Raw genomic sequence first — 18,319 nt, 5'->3', positions numbered from 1 at the left:
ATGCCACCCAGCCCCACCCACCTTCTAGAAGGCCTGGCACTGTGGCAGAAAAGAACTTTACAGCCCCAGCCTTAAAACGGCACCTGGCACAAGGTGGGTGCTCGGGAAATGTCTGTTGGTAGGATGGATGGACAGAAAGATGGAGGGACAGACCCTCCTTTAAATCTCGGATCCTTTGGCAAACAGGCTACGTAGGTAGACTGGTGGTTGGTGCTGTTTAGAAAATGAAATCCCAGGGGCGCCTGGGTGGCTCAGTCGGTTAAGCGTCCGACTTCGGCTCAGGTCATGATCTCAGGGTCCGTGAGTTCGAGCCCCACGTCGGGCTCTCTGCCGACAGCTCAGAGCCTGGAGCCTGTTTCAGATTCTGTGTCTCCCTCTTTGTCTGCCCCTCCCCTGTTCATGCTCTGTCTCTCTCTGTCTCAAAAATAAATAAACGTTAAAAAAAATTTAAAAAAATAAAATAAAATGAAATGCCAACGCCTGAAACTAATGTAACATTGTGTGTCAACGTCACAGCATTGACACCATATAAATAAAAGAAGGGGGGATGGGAGGGGAAGGAAGGGAAGGCGGGAGGCGAGGGAAGGGAAGGGAATCCCAGAAAAGTCCACCTGGTTGCATTAAGTGTTTACATCAGCAGAAAGCATCTAGGGTATCCTAGGGAGAAAGCAGAACCAGGAATCAAAAACCCCACTCCAGGGGCACCTGAGTGGCTCAGTCGGTTGGGTGTCTGACTCTTGATTTCAGTTCAGCTCATAATCTCATGGTGCGTGGGTTCAAGCCCCAAGTCAGGCTCTGTGCTGACATCTCAGAGCCTGCTTGGGATTCTCTCTCCCTCTCTCTCTGCCCCTCCCCTGCTCACAGGCTCTCTCTCAAAATACATAAATAAACTTTAAAAAATAAAAAAAATAAAACCACACTCCTGACCCATCCCCCCTCCCCCACCGGCACTGCTGTGCGACCATGAACAAGTCACCTAGCCTTTCTGATCCCCAGATTGTTCCTCTGCACAATGTGTTCCTCCCGTCCACCCAGGTTGGTCTCACACTTGTCTGGAAGTGCCCAGACTTCCACACAATTCACTGTGGGTTCCGAATAGCCCAATGTCAGGGGAAGGGCTTTGAAACCCACAGGTGCCATGCAAGGGAATGCTGTCTGTCATTACTGACAGGAGTGGAGGGTGCACTGTGGTGCTGACTACTGAGTTAAAATTCCAGCTCCCCCCTCTGAATAGCTCTGTGGCCTTAGGCCTCAGTTCCTCATCTGTAACACGGGGATAATAACAGCATCCCTCTTGCTGTGTTGTCATGAAGAATAAATGAGTTTATTTTTGCAAAGCTTTCAGAACAATATTTGGCAAATGGAAAGTCCCATACGAGGGTTAACTTTGAACTACTGCTCTGATTGCTATTATGGGTGAAGCCAGCCTGGGATTCCAACTGCCCCATCCACCCCTTCCTTCTCCCCCCGCACAGACCCCGCACCGGACCTCCAATTCAATCCACGAGGCCCTTTGGAGCACCTGCCAGGGGGCTGGTCTGTGTGAGGAGAAGCAGCACACACCCGTCTTTCACCAGCCCAGGCCTCCTGGGTGCCAGGCTGTGTGTGCACAAGGGCTCACCATCTGGCAGACCTCGGTGGCCACTCCACTTGGCCACCACCCTCGGGAAATTCCTTTTGACCCTTATTTGTCAGAAGTTGAGAAAGCGGCTTCAGCAACTTCTAAGGATCAGGAGTGTCCGTGGCAAACAAGCCCTCTCTCCCCTCTTCATCCTGCCCCCACCGAGAGACCCCATGGGAGGGAGGTGACCCTAGGACCCTGCTGCCCAAGGCCTTGGGCAACATCTGTTGAGTAAGATGAAAACACGGGTTGAAGATTAAGCCACTTTGCCCTGGCTGGCCTGGCACAGGCTGGAAAATGTGTCTGGCAGGCAGAGGCTGGGCAGAAATCCTGTGCCCAGGATGCGGGCCCCCGATCCCAGGGGGGTAAGATCTAAGCAGGATGGGTGAGAAGGCCAGAGGGAGCGCTGGGGCCCAACTGAGACATGGAGAAAACACCACGGGCAGACACACACGGTGTGGGGCATGAGGGAAGGGGGCAGGAAGACCAGAGACCAGCTCTGCCGAGGCTGAAGGAGAGGCAGCAAATGGAAAAGAAAGGAAAAAATACATCCCACCCTTTCCTCCCTCTTGTGAACCTGCTCAAAGCACTTGCCTTGCCTGCCTTGAGGAAAAGGTGCTGAGTGCCCTCAGGGGGAAGCCAAACTTTCTCCCGGTTTTCCCCTGGGCCACTTTCCCACTCTCTGGGGACAGCAGGAGAGATTCCGGCTGGAGCTCAGCCCCTCTAATAGACCCCCCCACCCACCAATCAGCAAGCCAGGGAATAGGAGCGACAGCAGCCCTGCTTACTGAGCACCTAATCTGCACCAGGCCCCCGGCTGCAAGCCTTCCTTCTAGCCACCCAGTGAGCACATACTGAGCACCTACTATGTGCCAGACAGTGGGGATACAGCAATGGACACAACAGGAAAAATCCCTTGTTGACACAGAGCTTACATGCTGGTATGAGGGGGACCTTGTAAGACACACAGTGTACCAGACGGCGATACGTGGAGGGACACGGAAAGCAGGGAGGGGAGACAGGGTTGCGGGGGGAAGAGAAATCTCACACTTGTGGGAAGATCCGAGGGAGGGAAAGAGCCTTGCAGGCTCTACAGCCCTGAAGCAGCATCGTGCCTGCTATGTTCAAGGGGCAGCGAGAAGACAAGGTACCTGAAGCAGAGTCAGTGAAGGAGAGAGCTTCTAGAAGGAGGCAAGGTCAGAAAGGAAACCCGTCACGTAGACCACGCACAGGCCAATGCAAGAAACTGGACTTTTACGCAAATCAAGTGGGCAGCTGCCGGAGGGCCCTGAATCCAGATGAATTAAATACATTCATTTGCTCCTTTTATTCTCTTAACAATCTCATGCGGTGGCTGCTATTACCAAATCCCAATCTGCAGAGGGGAAACTGAGGTCCAGAGAAGTTAAGCAGTGTGTTCAAGATTGCATACCACAGACTGGGGAGCCAGGATCCAAAGGGGGTAGTCTAACCCCTCACTCTTCACCAGTGCTGGGGCAGGGGGCGGGGATGTTCTGACTCAGGTGGGGGCTCTCTGTGGGCACAAGCTGGTGTCACAACGGCTTCGCCACCAGGTGGCTGACCCAGCCTCCAGGAAGGGCAGAGTCCCCTGCACAGGTGGGGCACATCACCCCGACGGAAGACAGGTAGGAGTTCCTTCTGGTATCTGACATCCTTCCAGCTGGAGTGCCAACCTGTCCCCTTTTGTCCCAACCCTTGACCCCTTCCTCACATAAACAAAGCTCACAAGACTCCAAATGGCCAGGAATCTGGCTTCTGCCCCAAGATCCCTAAAGCCCGGACCCCCCAGCTGTCCAAGACCAGCCAAGGACATTCTGTTCTCAGAGGCAAGGTGGTGGCAGTTGGGTTGAAATGATGAGACTTATGTTCCTCCTCCCTGCTCTCCACGGTGACCCTCAGCAATCCCAGAGAGACTTCTCACTGGTGGCTGCAGACCAGGCCCACACTCTGGCCTCCTCACCACCACCTCCCCGCGGCACCCCACCCCCACTGTTGTCAGATGACGTGCGACTGGGCCCTGCGCGAATAACACTCCACATCTGGAGCGGCACAGCTGGGCAGAGCTGAGGCCCAGGAGGGCTTGAGCCAGGGGAGGCCAGAGGGGAAGGGGCGGCCGCTGCACAGAAGGGAAACAGCTTGTGAGGGCCTGGGCCTGGGGTGCAGAGGGCAGGGGCGCCGCCGAGGGTCCGAGGTGTCTGAGGCACAGGCACTTCCACAAACTTGATTTCGTTCCATCAATGACCCTCAGTGGAGGGGACACTTCTCAGCACTGAGAAGGCCTGGGGAGCATCTAGAGAAACCCCTCTCTTTGACAGAAAGGGAAACTGGGGTCCAGAAAGAGGGGGGGGGGACTGGTCCACGGTCACTCGGCCAATGGGTATTGGAGGGAAAGAAGAGACCAGGTGGCCTGACGGAGATTGCAGTATGCAGGCTGAGCGAGCGTGTAGATACCTGGAACAGCCTGGGCCTCAGGGACACCCCTGCTCCCTTCCCCGGCCCCCACCCACACCAGGGTCACCACAAGCTCCTCTGCACCAGCAAATCTGACTGCGCCCACCAGGGCCCTCCGTGACACACCCCGCATGCACACGCATGCCCCGTGTGGGGCAGACCCCTCCCCCTCCAGCCTCCAGGGCCCTGCCTGCCTCCAGCACTGGGCTGGGGAGCAGGAGGCCTTCACAGGGTGCGAAGGCACTGAAAGGGCAGGGAAGAAAAGTTCCCAGTGTTCCAAATCAGCCCAGCTGGGATCAGCCTGGAACGGGCCCCTCTCCCCAGCCCACAACTCATGAGTCCTGCCCGTCCATACTTCTCTGGAAGCCTGATAGGGGAGGGAAGGGTGGGAGACAGGGAGACGGGGCAGAAAAGCAGAGTCAGTTCCAGCTTGGAGGTGGAACGGGCCACCTGAGTGTGAGCACCTGCCCAAGCAGGTGAACTCTGTGGGTCATGCCTCCCGTCCCCCTTCCTCCAGCTGAAGGGTACCTGACCCGGGACCAGGCAGGTAGAAGGAGATGCCACCCCCTGGTCCTGGAAGCCCCAGAACAATAGGCACCTGGCCAGGCCTCGGAGGCATGCAAGATGCCCTTTTATGGGTTTTTCCAAGGACTTAAGTCTCAAATTGAAATAGGAGGCCCTGCATCTCATCAGAAGGGACCTCATGACTCATTTCCTCCCAGTCCAGCTTCAGCCTTGGGAAGGGTCCCCCTCCTCCTCCTCCCTGAATTGCCCAGCACCCTCGGGGGCTTGCAGCATGCTTAGGTCTAAAGTAAGCTGTAACCAAGGAGCTGGGGAAAGAGGAGGAGAGACCAGCAGGGTAGGGAAGGGACTGTCACTCACCACCAGTTCATGGTTGGATGGAGGAATGCAGGGGGCAGCCACCTGTGGGAGGAACAGAGAAAGGGCAAGGTTAGCATCTTTCATCCCCATAGAAAACCAGGGCCTCCTGAGATCATTCCAATGGTCCCACCTCCACAGTAGACACCCCTTCCCTCAACTCAACACAATGACAATCTCCAGCTTGAGAGGCCACTGGAAGCCTGCGCAATAACATGGGAAAACGTTCAGGCAATAATGCTTGGTAGAGGGGGTGCCGCAGGGGGCAAAAACGAAATGTATATCACAATTTTTCAGTTCTGTAGAAACATACGCAGAAGACTGGAGGTCAGTGCACCAGAATTTTTCATAACAATGGGTTGAGGTAATAAGAATAAGGATTTTTTTTTCTTTTCTCTATGTTCTACAGTAGACTAAGATTTGTTTTAAATTTTTTTAAAAACACGTTTAAGACCTCTAAGAAAGGAGGTTCTCCCCAGCACCAGGGCATCTCACCAAAAACGGCAGTGTCTGGGGTCCCCTCAGCATGTGGGAAGCAGACTGGCGAAGGGCCCCTGCCAGCTCTTCCCAAGGAAGCCTTGAGGGGCGAAAGCACCCTGTATGGGTGAGCTATTGTTTGTTTGGTTTTTTTTAAGACGAAATTTATTGTCAAATTGGTTTCCATACAACACCCAGTGCTCATCCCAACAGGTGCCCTCCTCAATGCCCCTCACCCACCTCCCCTCCCTCCCCCCCCCCCATCAACTCTCAGTTTGTTCTCAGTTTTTAAGAGTCTCTTATGTTTTGGCTCCCACATCATCCTCATCTTCCTCTCCGATGGAGGCGGGGGGTGGCAACTTGGGCCTCCAGACAGAGGGACTGGGGAGGGAGGGCTGCATTTCTCCCTTCCCTGAGATAACAACCCCCGCCTCCCCCCCCCCAGCCAGGGCAGCCAAAACCACTACGCTGACAATTAGCAGGGCCCTTTATCAGAGGCGCAGTGTGTTCTTTTTTTTCTAGCCGGGACACGTTTTTCTTGGAGCTCATACCTCAATCTTGGCTCCAGTTCCCAACCCAAGGGGCCCACAGAGGGGACTAGGGGGAGGCTCTCCCTCGGGCATGAGGGTGTCTGGGCACAAGCCCTGGATCACCAAAGAGGGGGTTGCTGCCTCCTCAAACAGTGGGCAACCCCTGCCCCAGCCACCACCCCAGTGAAGCGGTAACCGTGAAGCCCAGGCCCTGCTGGACCTGGCTGTTGACGAGAAGCCACCCTCAGCCGGGCCCTCCCTCCACCTGACCCAGGCTGTCCTCCAAGCAGCCCAAGGGATCCCCAGGCTTGACACACCAGCCCAGAAGGGGACAACACATGACTGTGTGCCCTGAGCTCTGCAAGGGGTGGAGAAACTAGGGGTTTAGCATCCCCGGGTTCTTGACCCAGTCCTGTTACAGGCTTGCTGCCCAGCTCATTCTCCAGCAAAGAAGCCTGAGTTGAATCTCAGTATCTATGGCCCGGTACTCAGCATTATTCCGAGATTGTGGCGAGACTCATGTATGAGGCCAAAAAAGGAACAACAGCTAACACCTGCTGAATGTGGACTATAGAAATGACAGGCATTATTATTATCAGTGCTTGACCCACATTAACTCATTTAATCCTTCCAGAAACCCAAAAGGGTAGGTGCTATTATAGCTTCAGTTGAGGCACAGGGGGCACAGAGAGGTTAAACAACTTGCCCAAGGTCACACAGCTGAGAAGTGGGCAAGATCTGAACCCAGGCATTCTGATTCCCGAAATGAAATGTGAAGGAGGACTCATCCCCTATGTTCAAGAGAATGAGGAAACATGGGGGGAATGTTCTCACAAGTTCAGGGTTCTTGACACGTACCAGCATGGAGCCGTGAGTGACTGTTTTAGAAGTTTCAGGGAGGGGAGTCCAGGGCCTGGAGTGGGGTGGAGGATGCCAAGAGAACGGAGTGGGAAGGAAGGTGAAGGCCCCAGCGGAGACTGTGGCCTGCGGGGCTCCCTACCAGCCCCACCCACCAGACAAGGTCTCAGACAAGGGACACATGGGTGTCCCCATCAGGCGCCTTCAGGGCAGGAGTCCTGAATCTAGCAGTGGCCTCCTCCCTGTCTCCTCCCGTCCCCAACCCCATTCAGGGGCTGCAGGCTTCAACCTCCTGGGGCCAGGCCCCAAGTGTCTCCTCCCACACCGCTCTACCATTTATGGGTCCCTCAGGGCCTGGGTGCGAGCGGGTGTAATCCACAGGGCAGCGCCCTGCTCTGCTCCTTCCTTCCGAGCTGGGGCGGGGCTGGGAACCTGATGGAGGACCATATGCTGCAGGAGGAGGGATGCTTCGGGCTCCGGCCACAGCATCCCAGACCCAGGCAAGTCCCTTCCGTAGCCAGTGTCTCCCATGCCATTTCACCAGGGGATCTCTAGTCTCCCATTCAGGGACTGGGGATTGAGGGAGAGGTTATGGGTACATTTAAAGCAGGGGCAGAATGGACAGTATCCTCTGAAACAGGGGGAGGGTCTCTCTCCTAGAAACATCCTCAGGCGGTAGAAATAATGGGGGTCCAGGTGTCCTGACCCCAGGTCCCTTCCCTGCTCCTCCTGAGGCAGAGCCACCCTCTAAGGATTTAGATCTGAGGGGAATCTGCGGACCCCCCAGCCAGAGGGCCTGAGGCCTGGGTGCCCCTCGTGGCCTGCTGCCCCCCAGCAGCCTCCTCCACCCGCCGCCCACAGCTGTGCATTCCAGGCCAGCCGGCCAGCCAGCCCACTAACTTTGTTGTGTGTTTCAATGTTTCTTGTCTCTCTCTCTCTCTCTCTCCTTTTTTTTTTTTTTTTTTTTTTTTTTTTTTGTAAGTAGAGAAATGTTTCCTTAAAAGGCTCTCTCCTTCCCTCCGGCACCCTGGCCCCTGGCCACCCTCTCAGGAGCCTGGAATGTGCCAGGGAGAGCCAGGGCCCCCTGCCACTCTGTGGCCGGTGCCTACCGCCCCACACTCCGGGTGTCAGCACTGACCACTCCCATCGCCCCTTAGGGACCGAAGCTAGAAACCTCTCTGCAGAGGGGGCAGACTCTGGGGCGTCCGCAGCGGCTCTGGGTCCCAGCCCTGTCATATCCTCGTTTCCCTGGTATCAGCAGTGCAGGATTCCAGGGCTCAGCCCCAGGAGGTCAGCCTCAGGTAAGCCTCCTCCCCTGATATACCTCCAAAACCCCATCTACACAGCGGGGGCTGAGCAGGCCTGATGTGCACTTTTCCACCCTAAGAAAGGCAACAATAAAAGCAGCAGTGCTAACGCTCCCATCACACTCGCTATATGCCAGGCACTGTTCTTCACACTCTGCATAAATTAACTCATTAGTTCCTACAACAAACCTCAGCATCCTGTTTTATAGACAAGGAGGCTGAGGTACAGGGAGGTTAACAAGCTGTCCAGTAGAGGAGGCAGGACGCGAACCCAGCAGTCTGGCTCCAGATAGAGATGTGCTCCTGCCCTCTCTGCTATGCCGATGCTCCTGTAGACGCTGGCTTCCATATGGCCATAGTCAACAACAATAGTAATGGAAAGCTCATGGAATGTGGCTGTCTGTCTGCTACTGTCCTAAGCTCTTTTCCTGGACTCATTATGATCCTACTAAAAAAATGTACAGGGCGCCTGGGTGGTTCAGTCGGTTAAGCATCCAACTCTTGATTTCAGTTCAGGTCATGATCTCACGGTTTGTGAGTTCGAGCCAGGGCCAGACCAGGGCCAATGCTGGGCATTCATCAGCCCCCTCCCCCCCCCACTAATGTTTTCTGAGTTTCAAATGTCCCTGAGCAAAATACCAACAACAGAAACACCCTTGGAGATTCCCCCAGGGATCACGAGGGTCTAAAGCACCAGACAGCAGCCAGCCAGGCAGACAAGGGCTCTCTGCATGACCTGGCCCCTGCCCTCCTCTCCACCACCACTCTATATCCATCCCCTTGTCAAGGACCCAAATCCATAAAGGGGAGGGGGGCGCATCTCAGTCCTTTGAACACACCTAGCTCTGCTCCTCCTCAGGGCCTCTGCATATGCTGTTCCCTCTGCCTGGGACATGCTCAGCCCAGCTGTCTGCATAGCTGAGTCCTTCCCACACTTCTGGCTTAGGCTTAAATGCCACCACCCCCGAGAGGCCCTCCCTGACTCCCTTAATTTACACACATATGAACATGTGCACACACACACACACACACACACACACACACACACACTCCTGCACTCCTATCTCTTCCTTCACAGACCTAATTACGGTTCCTAATTATGCAGGTGTCTGTTTTCTTGTCTATGTTTCCCTTGCTAGAAAACAACCACCATGAGGGCAAGGAATACATCTTGTTCATCACACTAGTCCCAGCACATAGTAGCTGCACACTAAATACTTGTGGAACGATGAAAGACACTCAAGGCCCGAGAAAGGAAGGCACCTGCAGCCACTAGTGGTAAAAATCACTGCCATTTGTTGGGCACCTCCTGTGTGCCAGGTGCTGGGGCTAATCCTGCCACATGCCTGTCTCTCTGAGACCTTCCAGTCCTGCAGAGTCAGTAATATTGCTCCCATTTTACTGATGAAAAAATGGAGGCTCGAAGAGATCATGACACTTGTCCCCGGTCAATCTGCTGCGGAAGGGTGCACTGCAAGTGAAATCTTGGTCTGTGGGCTCCAGGCACCCGCCTGGCATGGCCCCCAGCACCTCAGTCATGAGCAAGTGGTAGGACCCGGTCCCCAGCTGGGTGACAACTCCCATTCTCAGGGCCTCAGGCTCTCAGCCTCAGTTACATAAAACCCCAGACTCCTCAACTTGCCCAACCCTTCCAAGGAGCTCCCCACACCCATGACCACCTGGCCCCTGGGGCTGGACAGGGCCGCCTTGCCCCGGCCAAAACCAGAGCCACTTGAGTCTCTGACTTAAGCACTTCATACACTCCCCTTATCTCTAGCTAGTCTTTTGTGTGTGTGGTAAAATGCACACAACATAAAATTTACCATTTTAACCGTTTCTTTTTTTTTTAATTTTTTCACTGTTTGTTTACTTTTGAGACAGAGACAGAGTGCAAGCAGGGAAGAGGCAGAGAGAGAGGGAGACACAGAAACTGAACCGGGCTCCAGGCTCTGAGCACCAGCACAGTGCCCAACGTGGAGCTCAAACTTAGGAAGAGCGAGATCATGACCTGAGCCAAAGTCAGATGCTTAACCGACTGAGCCACCGAGGCACCCCACCATTTTAATCATTTTTCTAAAAAGTACAATTTGATGGCAATCAAGTGCACTCACACCGCTGTACAACCATCACCCCTATTCATTTCCAGAATGTTTTCATCTTCCCAAATAGAAATCCCACATCCTCTAAACGAGAACCCCCTTCCCCTTTCCTCCCAGCCCCTGGAGATCCCTAACCTCCTCTCTATGTCTATGAATTTACCTGTTCTAGGCACCTCATACACTGGGAATCACACAGCATTTTGTATCTGGCTTCTTTCACTTCGTGTTATGGGCTGAGTTGTATCCCCCCAAATTCATATGTTGAAGCCCTAATTCCCCAGTACCTCAGAATGGGACTGTATTTAGAGAAAGGTCTTTAAAGAGGTGATGAAGTTACAATGAGGCCATCAGTGGACCCTCATCCCTTGTGGCTGGGGCCCTTATAAGAAGAGATTAGGACCCACAGAGAGTCACTAGAGGCACATACAAAAAAAGAGGACCACGTGAGGACACAAGGAACAGGCAAGGAGAGAGGCCTCAGAGGAAATCAAACGCGCCAACGCCTTGATCGTGGACCTCCAGCCTCCAGGACTGTATGAGGATCATCCATTCATGTCTTGCACTTAGCAGAGCAGCATTCCTTTTTAGGGCTGAAGACTATTCCACCGTATAAGTATAGCACATTGTGTTTATCCATCCATCCTCGATGGACACCCAGGCTGTTTCCACCGAAGCTCTCGCTGATGCCTCCTGCACATCCCTGCCCCCACCGCTCCAGGCGCCCATCTCAAACGACACCAAAAGGTACACGGGAGGGAAGAGAAGGTGGGTTTGCCGAGGGCCTGCTGTGTAGCACTGACTGGGTGCTTTACATACATTATTTTTATTCAGTCTTCGTGACAAGTTTTTGTGGCAAATAGGCTCAGAGAGGTTAAGCAATTGCCCAAAGTCGAACAGCTAGTAGTAGTAATGGCAGAAGCAGAAGCAGCAGCATCTGGTGAGGTTTCTGTGTACATTCACTGCATGCCAGGCACACTATGTTATCCCTCACATGCCCTGTGACCTTTTCTTAAATGTCATTTATTGGAGAGAGAGAGAGAGAAAGAGAGAGCAAGGGAGGGGCGGAGAGAGGGAGAGAGAGAATCCCAAGCAGGCTCCGCACCGTCAGCACAGAGCCTGACACGGGGCTCGATCCCACAACCGTGAGATCATGACCTGAGCCAAAACCACAAGCCAGACGCCCAACCTACTGAGCCACCCGGGCACCTCTCCCTGTGGCCCTCTGGCGGTAGATAGTAGCACCCTCATCTCGCGGGATCTCAAGCAGTCTTCTCAGCAATCCTGTGGATCCAAGAGGGCACAGCTGCTAAATGACAGTGCCCGGACTGCCACCCGGGTCGGCCTGACTCCGATACCCACTTTGCCCAACGCACCATGCTGCCTCCATAGCCATACACAGGTGCCAGGGGCTGTGAGAGCAGAGAGCACTGGGGGGGGGGCACAAGCAGGGTCCACGGAGCAGGGGCCTCTGGGCCAGGCCCCCAGGACACATTGCTTTTGTCCGTGGGGTGTCACACCCACTAGTGTTCTAAGACCCCCCAGGGTGGGCAACCCTGGTGTCTCGTTCAGGGCCTGGAGCTCGCTATGTGGATAGGGTTTTAACAGGTGGAGATGAGGAGAGGGCGTTTCAGGTGGCAATGATCACATGAATAAGGCACAGCAGGAAGAACCACTAGAAGTCTCCTTTGGCCGGGACACAGGTGGGGGAAGGAAGGAGGAGGGACATTAAAGGACACATCGAAGGAGACCAAGGGAAGGAGGACTGGCTGCAAACTCTTTCCAGGCAGGAACTTCCTACGGGCAACTCTGCCCAGCAAAGCAGTTATGACTTTCAGATGCTGGCACTGGAGAGCCATTGAAGATGCCTGAGTAGGAGAGGAGGCAGGGGGAAGTAAATGGTGAAACTTAAGGCAGGCAGAAGATACGCAAATAGCAATACCACTAATAATGGGGGGGGGGAAGGGGGTGGAGAGGAGGAGGAGCTCCAAAGCCCAGAGACAAGGGGCCACTGGGCACCCTAAAACCAAGAGGCCCTCATCCCTACCCTAACAAAACACACACTTGGATAGACCCCCACCTCCAGCCTCTACTGCTCTTCCCTCAGCCACAGCACGGAAGGATACCACTGCCCCCAACTTCTTCCCTTCCTGCCCTGCACAAAGCAAGTGGACCCTCCCCACGGGAGCCGCTGTTCACCCTTTGGGCCCCGCTCAGGGAGCCCGTGGCCAGCATGCTGCTACCTGAGCCCTGGTCACGGGGGCGACACGGCGGGGGTCAAGAATAATGCAGACCCTGACCCCAGAGGATCTAGCCCACATGCCAAGTGACTGAAGAAAGAGCCCGAGGACCCCTTGGCCGTGGACAGCCCAGCACCTGAGACTTCACATTACGAGTCCACTGGGCTCCAGCAAAAAGACCACAGCCAGCCCCTATGAGCCCAGCCAAGTGGACCAAGGGATGGCTCGGAAGCCCCGTAGGAGGCAAATGTGCACCCCTCAGTCCCTGAGGGTGCATAACAGTCAGGCAGCTACAGAACGCCACAGCCGTGGTGAGGGGGGCAGCAAGAACAAGGCCAGGATGGCTCAGTGGCTCAAGACACTGGCCTCCCCTTCTGAGCCCCAGGCCCTGGGCAGGGGGGTCCTGGGGGAAAGATGGCCACTGCCCTGGCTCCATTTCCTCCCAGGCCCGCACCCCCTCCTCCAGGCCACCTGTCCTCACCAGAGCTTGCTCCCGGCCTACTCGGCTATTTCCTTCCCTTATATAGAGTTCTGCTCAGGATCAGGAAAGGAAGTGCATCCAGTTCCTGGAGGCAAGAAGGGGCCTGTTCCCAGGGACATCTCGAGCTGAGGGGGGTAGGGAATGTCCCAGCCGAGAGTCCCCTCCAGAGCCAGGGGACCGGCCCTTTCCCCAAACCCAGCACAGGCTCCAATTCAGACAAGAAATAGAAGAGAGTCCCAGAGGGCCGACTCCGGGCATTGCCCCTGGGACTCCTGCCCCCAGTCCTCCCCCCAAAATCGTCCTGAGCCATACACCTCTTGAACCACTGACCCAATCAACCTGCTCCCCAAGCTCCAGCAGCTGCCCTTCTCCTGGGTCCACCCTCTTGTCTGGGAACCTTCTCCTCAGGCCCCACTCACTGGCCTCCCAGCCCACTGCCAGCCTCTAGGTCTGGTAACACACTCAAGAAAGGGCTCTCCAGTCAGGGAAGTTTCTCTACAGGCAAACACCTCCCTGACCTCTTAGCCACACCCACACGCGGCAGCCTGACCTGGGAAGTCCAACGCTACACAAGGGGGAGATCTGGGTGTGCCCTTCTTGTGCCCCACCAGAAGGTTCTAGCCACAGGAAAGGGGTTGCGGTGGACCTAGCAGAGCATATGCTGTGCAGCCAGCAGTCTCCCCGCTTACTGAAGCTGGTCCCCTGCAGAGCCCTTCTGGAAGATGGCATAAGATAGTACCGGATCAGCCCATGCTGGAAGCCCGGCTGGCTGCAGAGCATTTTCTCAGAAGATTTGCCTCCCCTTGAACCCCAGCTGGGACCCCGGCTCCAGCACCCCACTTACCCACACCCACAATTAGGGAGTCCAGGAGGGCTGAGGTTGCAACCAGGCCAGCCTTCCTATGATGAAACCCCAGTGACCAGGAGAATCGGAAAAGTTGAGGTCAGCAAACCTTTACTGAGCACCTACTATGTGCCAGGCCCTTGGGAGCACTAGAGAGTAAGCCAAGGGTCCAAGAGGGGCTGAGCAATAGCCACAAGACAGGGTGGGGCACGAGGCCACAGGAATTTACCGGCAGGGCTAAGAAGGCACAGCTGGGCCGGCCCAGGGCTTGACACTGGTCAGCATACTGGACTCACAGCCTTACCCCCACCCTGCCTCTGCCCCACTGCTCCCTTGCTCAGCACTGACAACCACTCTACTCCCCCACCCCTAGCCACCCAAGGTTGTTAAGCCAGAAACCTGAGTGCCCGCCTGACTCCTCCTTCCCTTCCCTCCCACCAAGCCTGGATAATTTGTCTGCCCAAATATCTCTCCAAGCCACCCTACCCTCCAGTCCCCTTAACCACAGAGATTACTGTGAGAGCCTCCTAACTCAGGTCTCTGCCTTCGGTCTTGCGCCTCTAACCTATTCCCCACTCAGCAGCCAGGGAACTATTTCGAAAATGCACATCCAGCCCTGTCACTCTCCTGCCTGAAGTCCTTCCCTGGTCCATGGGATAGAGTCCAAATGCCCTAATATGGTCCTCATAGTCCTCAGGGACCTGGCTGGGTCTCTCTTTCAGTCTCCATTCCCCACCTCCTTGCCTCAAAGCTCTTGTTCCAGCCAAAGAAACCCCCTTTCAGGTCTAATTCTGTTCCATCTAATACACTCTGAGGTACTAGGTGTTATCAGTCCATTTCCCAGATGAGGCTCCAAGAGGTCATACACTTCACCCAAGGTCCCAAGCCTCCGCTCTGCCCAGCACCACACCACCTTGCCCAGTCAGGGCCACAGCAAGAGCTTCATGGCGGGCATGGCCTCTGAGGTGGAGGGAGCAGGGGAGACGGCAGAGGTGGGAAAACAGAGAAGAGAGACCGGTCGGCTGGGCCCAGGGAGCACACGGCAAAATGGAGGAAGCGGGTCAAAGAGGGCACACTGTGCAAGGCCTGGCGGGTGGGACTGAGGCAAATGTCCAGGGCTCTGGAGTAGCCCAGTGCCTCCAGAGCCAGTGAGAGAGGGCACAGGTGAGGGGCAGGGCTGGAGGCCAAATGTCCAGCCTAAAATAGGCAGCTGCCATCGAAGGGAGTCTGGCGCTGAGCCAGGGCCGGAAGCAGAGCGAGAGGCTACCAAGAGAGCTTCGAGGAGACATTAGAAGATGGAGAAGCCAGATACCACAGAGGGGCCCAGCCTGGAGGACTCGGAGGAAGCAGGGCCTCTACCGTACAAGTGAAAGTGTCAACAGGCAGTGTGAAATGTAGACTTCAGAGCTGCCTTCTCCTGAGATTCAAAGACCAGGGAAAACCCCAGCCCTTCTTCCCCTCCTGGAGAGGGGCCATGTGTTCTGAAGCAGGGGGTGGGGTGACATGGCCTATAGCACAGAGAGCAGCTTCTAGGAAGTTCCTAGAAGAATCTGGTCAAGGAAGGGCTGTGGTCTGTGGTGAAGGTTTCAGTGGAATGGGGGGCAGGAGGGCAGGGGGGTGACCGGCATGGGAAGCAAGACCATGCATTCACTCAACAATACTGAGGAGGGCCCCTCAGTGCCAGCTTCCCAGCTGAGGGAGACAGAGATGAATAAGAATGGCCTGGCCCAGGAGGGGACCTTGGGGCCCACTGGAGGAGGCACACATGTGAACAGAGAATTATAAAAGAGCCCAGTAACTGCTATAATGAAGGTATGAAGAGGCCTATTATCTCACTGGGATTCAAACCCATCTGTTTTTCCAGAAATTACGCCCAGAGGGAGACTGCCCACCCAACCCCCCTCACTCCCCACTGAGGGTTTCTGTCCCCAGATGAGAACTTTAAGGGACAAAAGCCTTTGACCCTAAACTGTGCCATAACAGTAAGGCAGGAAGGACGCATGGGAAAAATATCTAAGAGCAAGGGGGAAACCCAAGAAGTCAAAGGGCTCGGGAACTGCTGAGAAGCACACCAGCAGCCCTCGGACATGGCAAAGGAGGCTGAGGGGAGGGTAGTGGGGGAAAGGCTGGCCTTGGCCAGGCCACGAGCTGAGAATTCTGGGGCTAGAAGCCACACTCGAGCCCACACAAACACCAGAGGCTCCCCTGGCCTTCTGAAACCAGCACAGCATCTGCTCGCGGGCCATGACGGGGGCCTCCTGGCCTCTCTCCCTTCCACACCTGCATGGTGCCTTGCAAAGTGCAGGTGTTTACCCCCTCCCTTCCCCCGTTTCCTAATATCCAAGATGCTGTTGCTTGTCTGGGGCACCATCAATTGGGTACCAGCTTTTGAGGGGGAAAAATGTACCCAACACGTACACTTCAATTGCGAGGCACATGCCAATTTCAGAAACACCAAAACGTAAAAAAAAAAAGAAAAAGAAAACCATCTCAAATTTGAAGAAAATTTTTGTTGTAACCTAAAACTACTTCCTTTTTGAAAGATTCAGGGACACCAAAAGAAAGAACAAGGTGAAAAGAAACCCAACCGCATATTACCACGGAGAAACTTCTACATCCTCAAGGCTCATCTGTGGCTTTTACGTTCCCTGGACACCTAAAGGTCATTCTGCCTCATCACCGGACTCCAGACTGCTCTGAATCTAGCCAAGAAATGGGTAGCTGGGGGCAGATTCAGATCTCAAAGATCATACATAACACCTTCTGTTTGCGGATCCTTATTTCCAAATTCCTCAACACATCGGGAGGCCATGTGGTTTCCAACCAAAGGGCAAGAAGTGGGACAGAAAAAGCACTGAACTTGGAGTGAGGCATGCTCCCGATGGCACTTTGTCCCAGACCACCACTTCCTGAAGCCCCCTGCATCTGTAAGATGGGAGTTAGGAGACCCACTTTGCAGGGTGCAACTCAATAAAGCTGACTGTGTGGACACGATTAAAGATTCCTGGAACACAGCACCCGCTGGGTAAACATAGTCCCCTTCCACCGAGTCGGTTGCTATTGTATTATTGCTCCCGTCTGCCCCTCAACGTCTTCATTTACAGAGCAGTAAACTGCACGGTGCCCCATTCTGAGCACTGCATGTATCCCGACTTCTTCGAATCGTCACTTCAACCCCGTGAGGTAGGTTCTGCTCTCATGCCCTCTTGAAAGAAGAAACTGAGGAACAACAACAGATGAGATGAGGTTGTTGACTTACAAGGTCCCGCCCATCCACCGTTAAGTCAGAGATCGGGACACTAGAATATAATGCAAGATTCCCATCCAAAAAAAGTAATAATAATAATAATCCACCTTTTTCCCCTGAGATTTCAACTCCGGCTAGGCTTCAGGTATCTGAAAATGCACTCATTTAGGAAACTCCTAGGCCCCAGAAGGCAGCGACAGGAGGAGTTTGTGTGTTGGTTCCGCACAGTTGGCACCTGTCAAGGGCTGGTGTGCTGGAACCCCATCTGCTCTGATGAACGGCACCAGGAGCCCCGGAAGCAGGAATCCCAAGGGTCAGGCAGCCCAGCCTCATGTTGCTCCTTTAAATCCATCTGTGGCCGAAGCGCAGGAAGCCCCCTCTCACTCCCAATTAGCAGGCAGGCAGCGGAGACTTGAAGTGAAGCCAGCACTGGAGGCTGGCGGAGGCCTGGCTGTCACGGGCATTGTTTGGCTCCAACTGACGCATATCCACCCCCCTGCTTCCTTGTTCTCCAGGAGAACCTCGGAGATGCACACATCTGAAACCAGGTCCGGGGGAAGGGGCGCTGCAGGGAGGGGCAGCGGAAGGCCTGCCTCTCTCTACTGGGTTCAGAAAACGCAGGCAGGTTTTAAACAGGCAGGAGAGGGGGCTCACATGGGCCACAGACCCGGTGGCCCAGAGACACTGCTGATGTACATGCACACAGTTCACACACCGTAAGGCACACACACACTGCACACACAGTCCTGCGGCCCACTGCCAGGTCCAGATGCAAAGTCACTCCCTAGCGCTCCCGGCCCCACCCGGAGCAGAGCTGCACCAACAGGAACACAGCAGCCCCACCAGCACATCCACAGGCAGGGGACCGGGTCCTGGAGCACAGCTGATCTGAGGAAGCCAGGGGCAGAATGACCCATGTGGGCAGACAGCAGGAGGGGAGAGCATAACCAGCAGAGGTGGGGTGGGGAGGGTTCAAGTCTGAACGCTCACCCAGATCTCAGAGGTTGTTGTTGTTTCAAAGTGCCCGCAGAAGCCAGCCCATCCACTGAGGCAGGACCAGCAGCAGATTCCCCCTGGACTCTCCCCCCTACCTGCTTCCTGCCCGTCCTTCTGGAAGAGCAGGTGAGGGGCAAGGCACACTGATGGAAGCTGGGTAGGAAGGGTCAGAAACAGGAGGGCGAGTGTACAACCATGGGGCAGACCTGATAGGAGAATAAACATCCTAAAAATCATGGAATAAAGGCATGGGAGCTGGAATTTTAGGGGT

The 18,319-nt window shown here is 55.0% G+C and overlaps 1 protein-coding gene across 1 annotated transcript in view; it reads right to left on the bottom strand.

The window, feature by feature from the left end:
* The window catches only part of TNS1 (tensin 1), a 225,763-nt gene that overhangs the window by 106,835 nt on the left and 100,609 nt on the right, over positions 1 to 18,319 (bottom strand). Inside the window, exon 4 of the mRNA XM_047084469.1 lies at positions 4,976 to 5,017. Coding sequence (XP_046940425.1) covers positions 4,976 to 5,017 — 42 coding nt within the window. The remainder of the gene's footprint in view (positions 1 to 4,975; positions 5,018 to 18,319) is intronic.

The sequence above is a fragment of the Lynx rufus genome, unplaced genomic scaffold (assembly GCF_022079265.1).
Source record: "Lynx rufus isolate CCGP_SWC_20201006 ecotype Redwood Valley unplaced genomic scaffold, mLynRuf1.p SCAF_2, whole genome shotgun sequence".
NCBI lineage: Eukaryota > Metazoa > Chordata > Mammalia > Carnivora > Felidae > Lynx > Lynx rufus.
The sequence above is the reverse complement of the archived record's forward strand: the minus strand, read 5'-3'. Positions and strand labels throughout refer to the sequence as shown.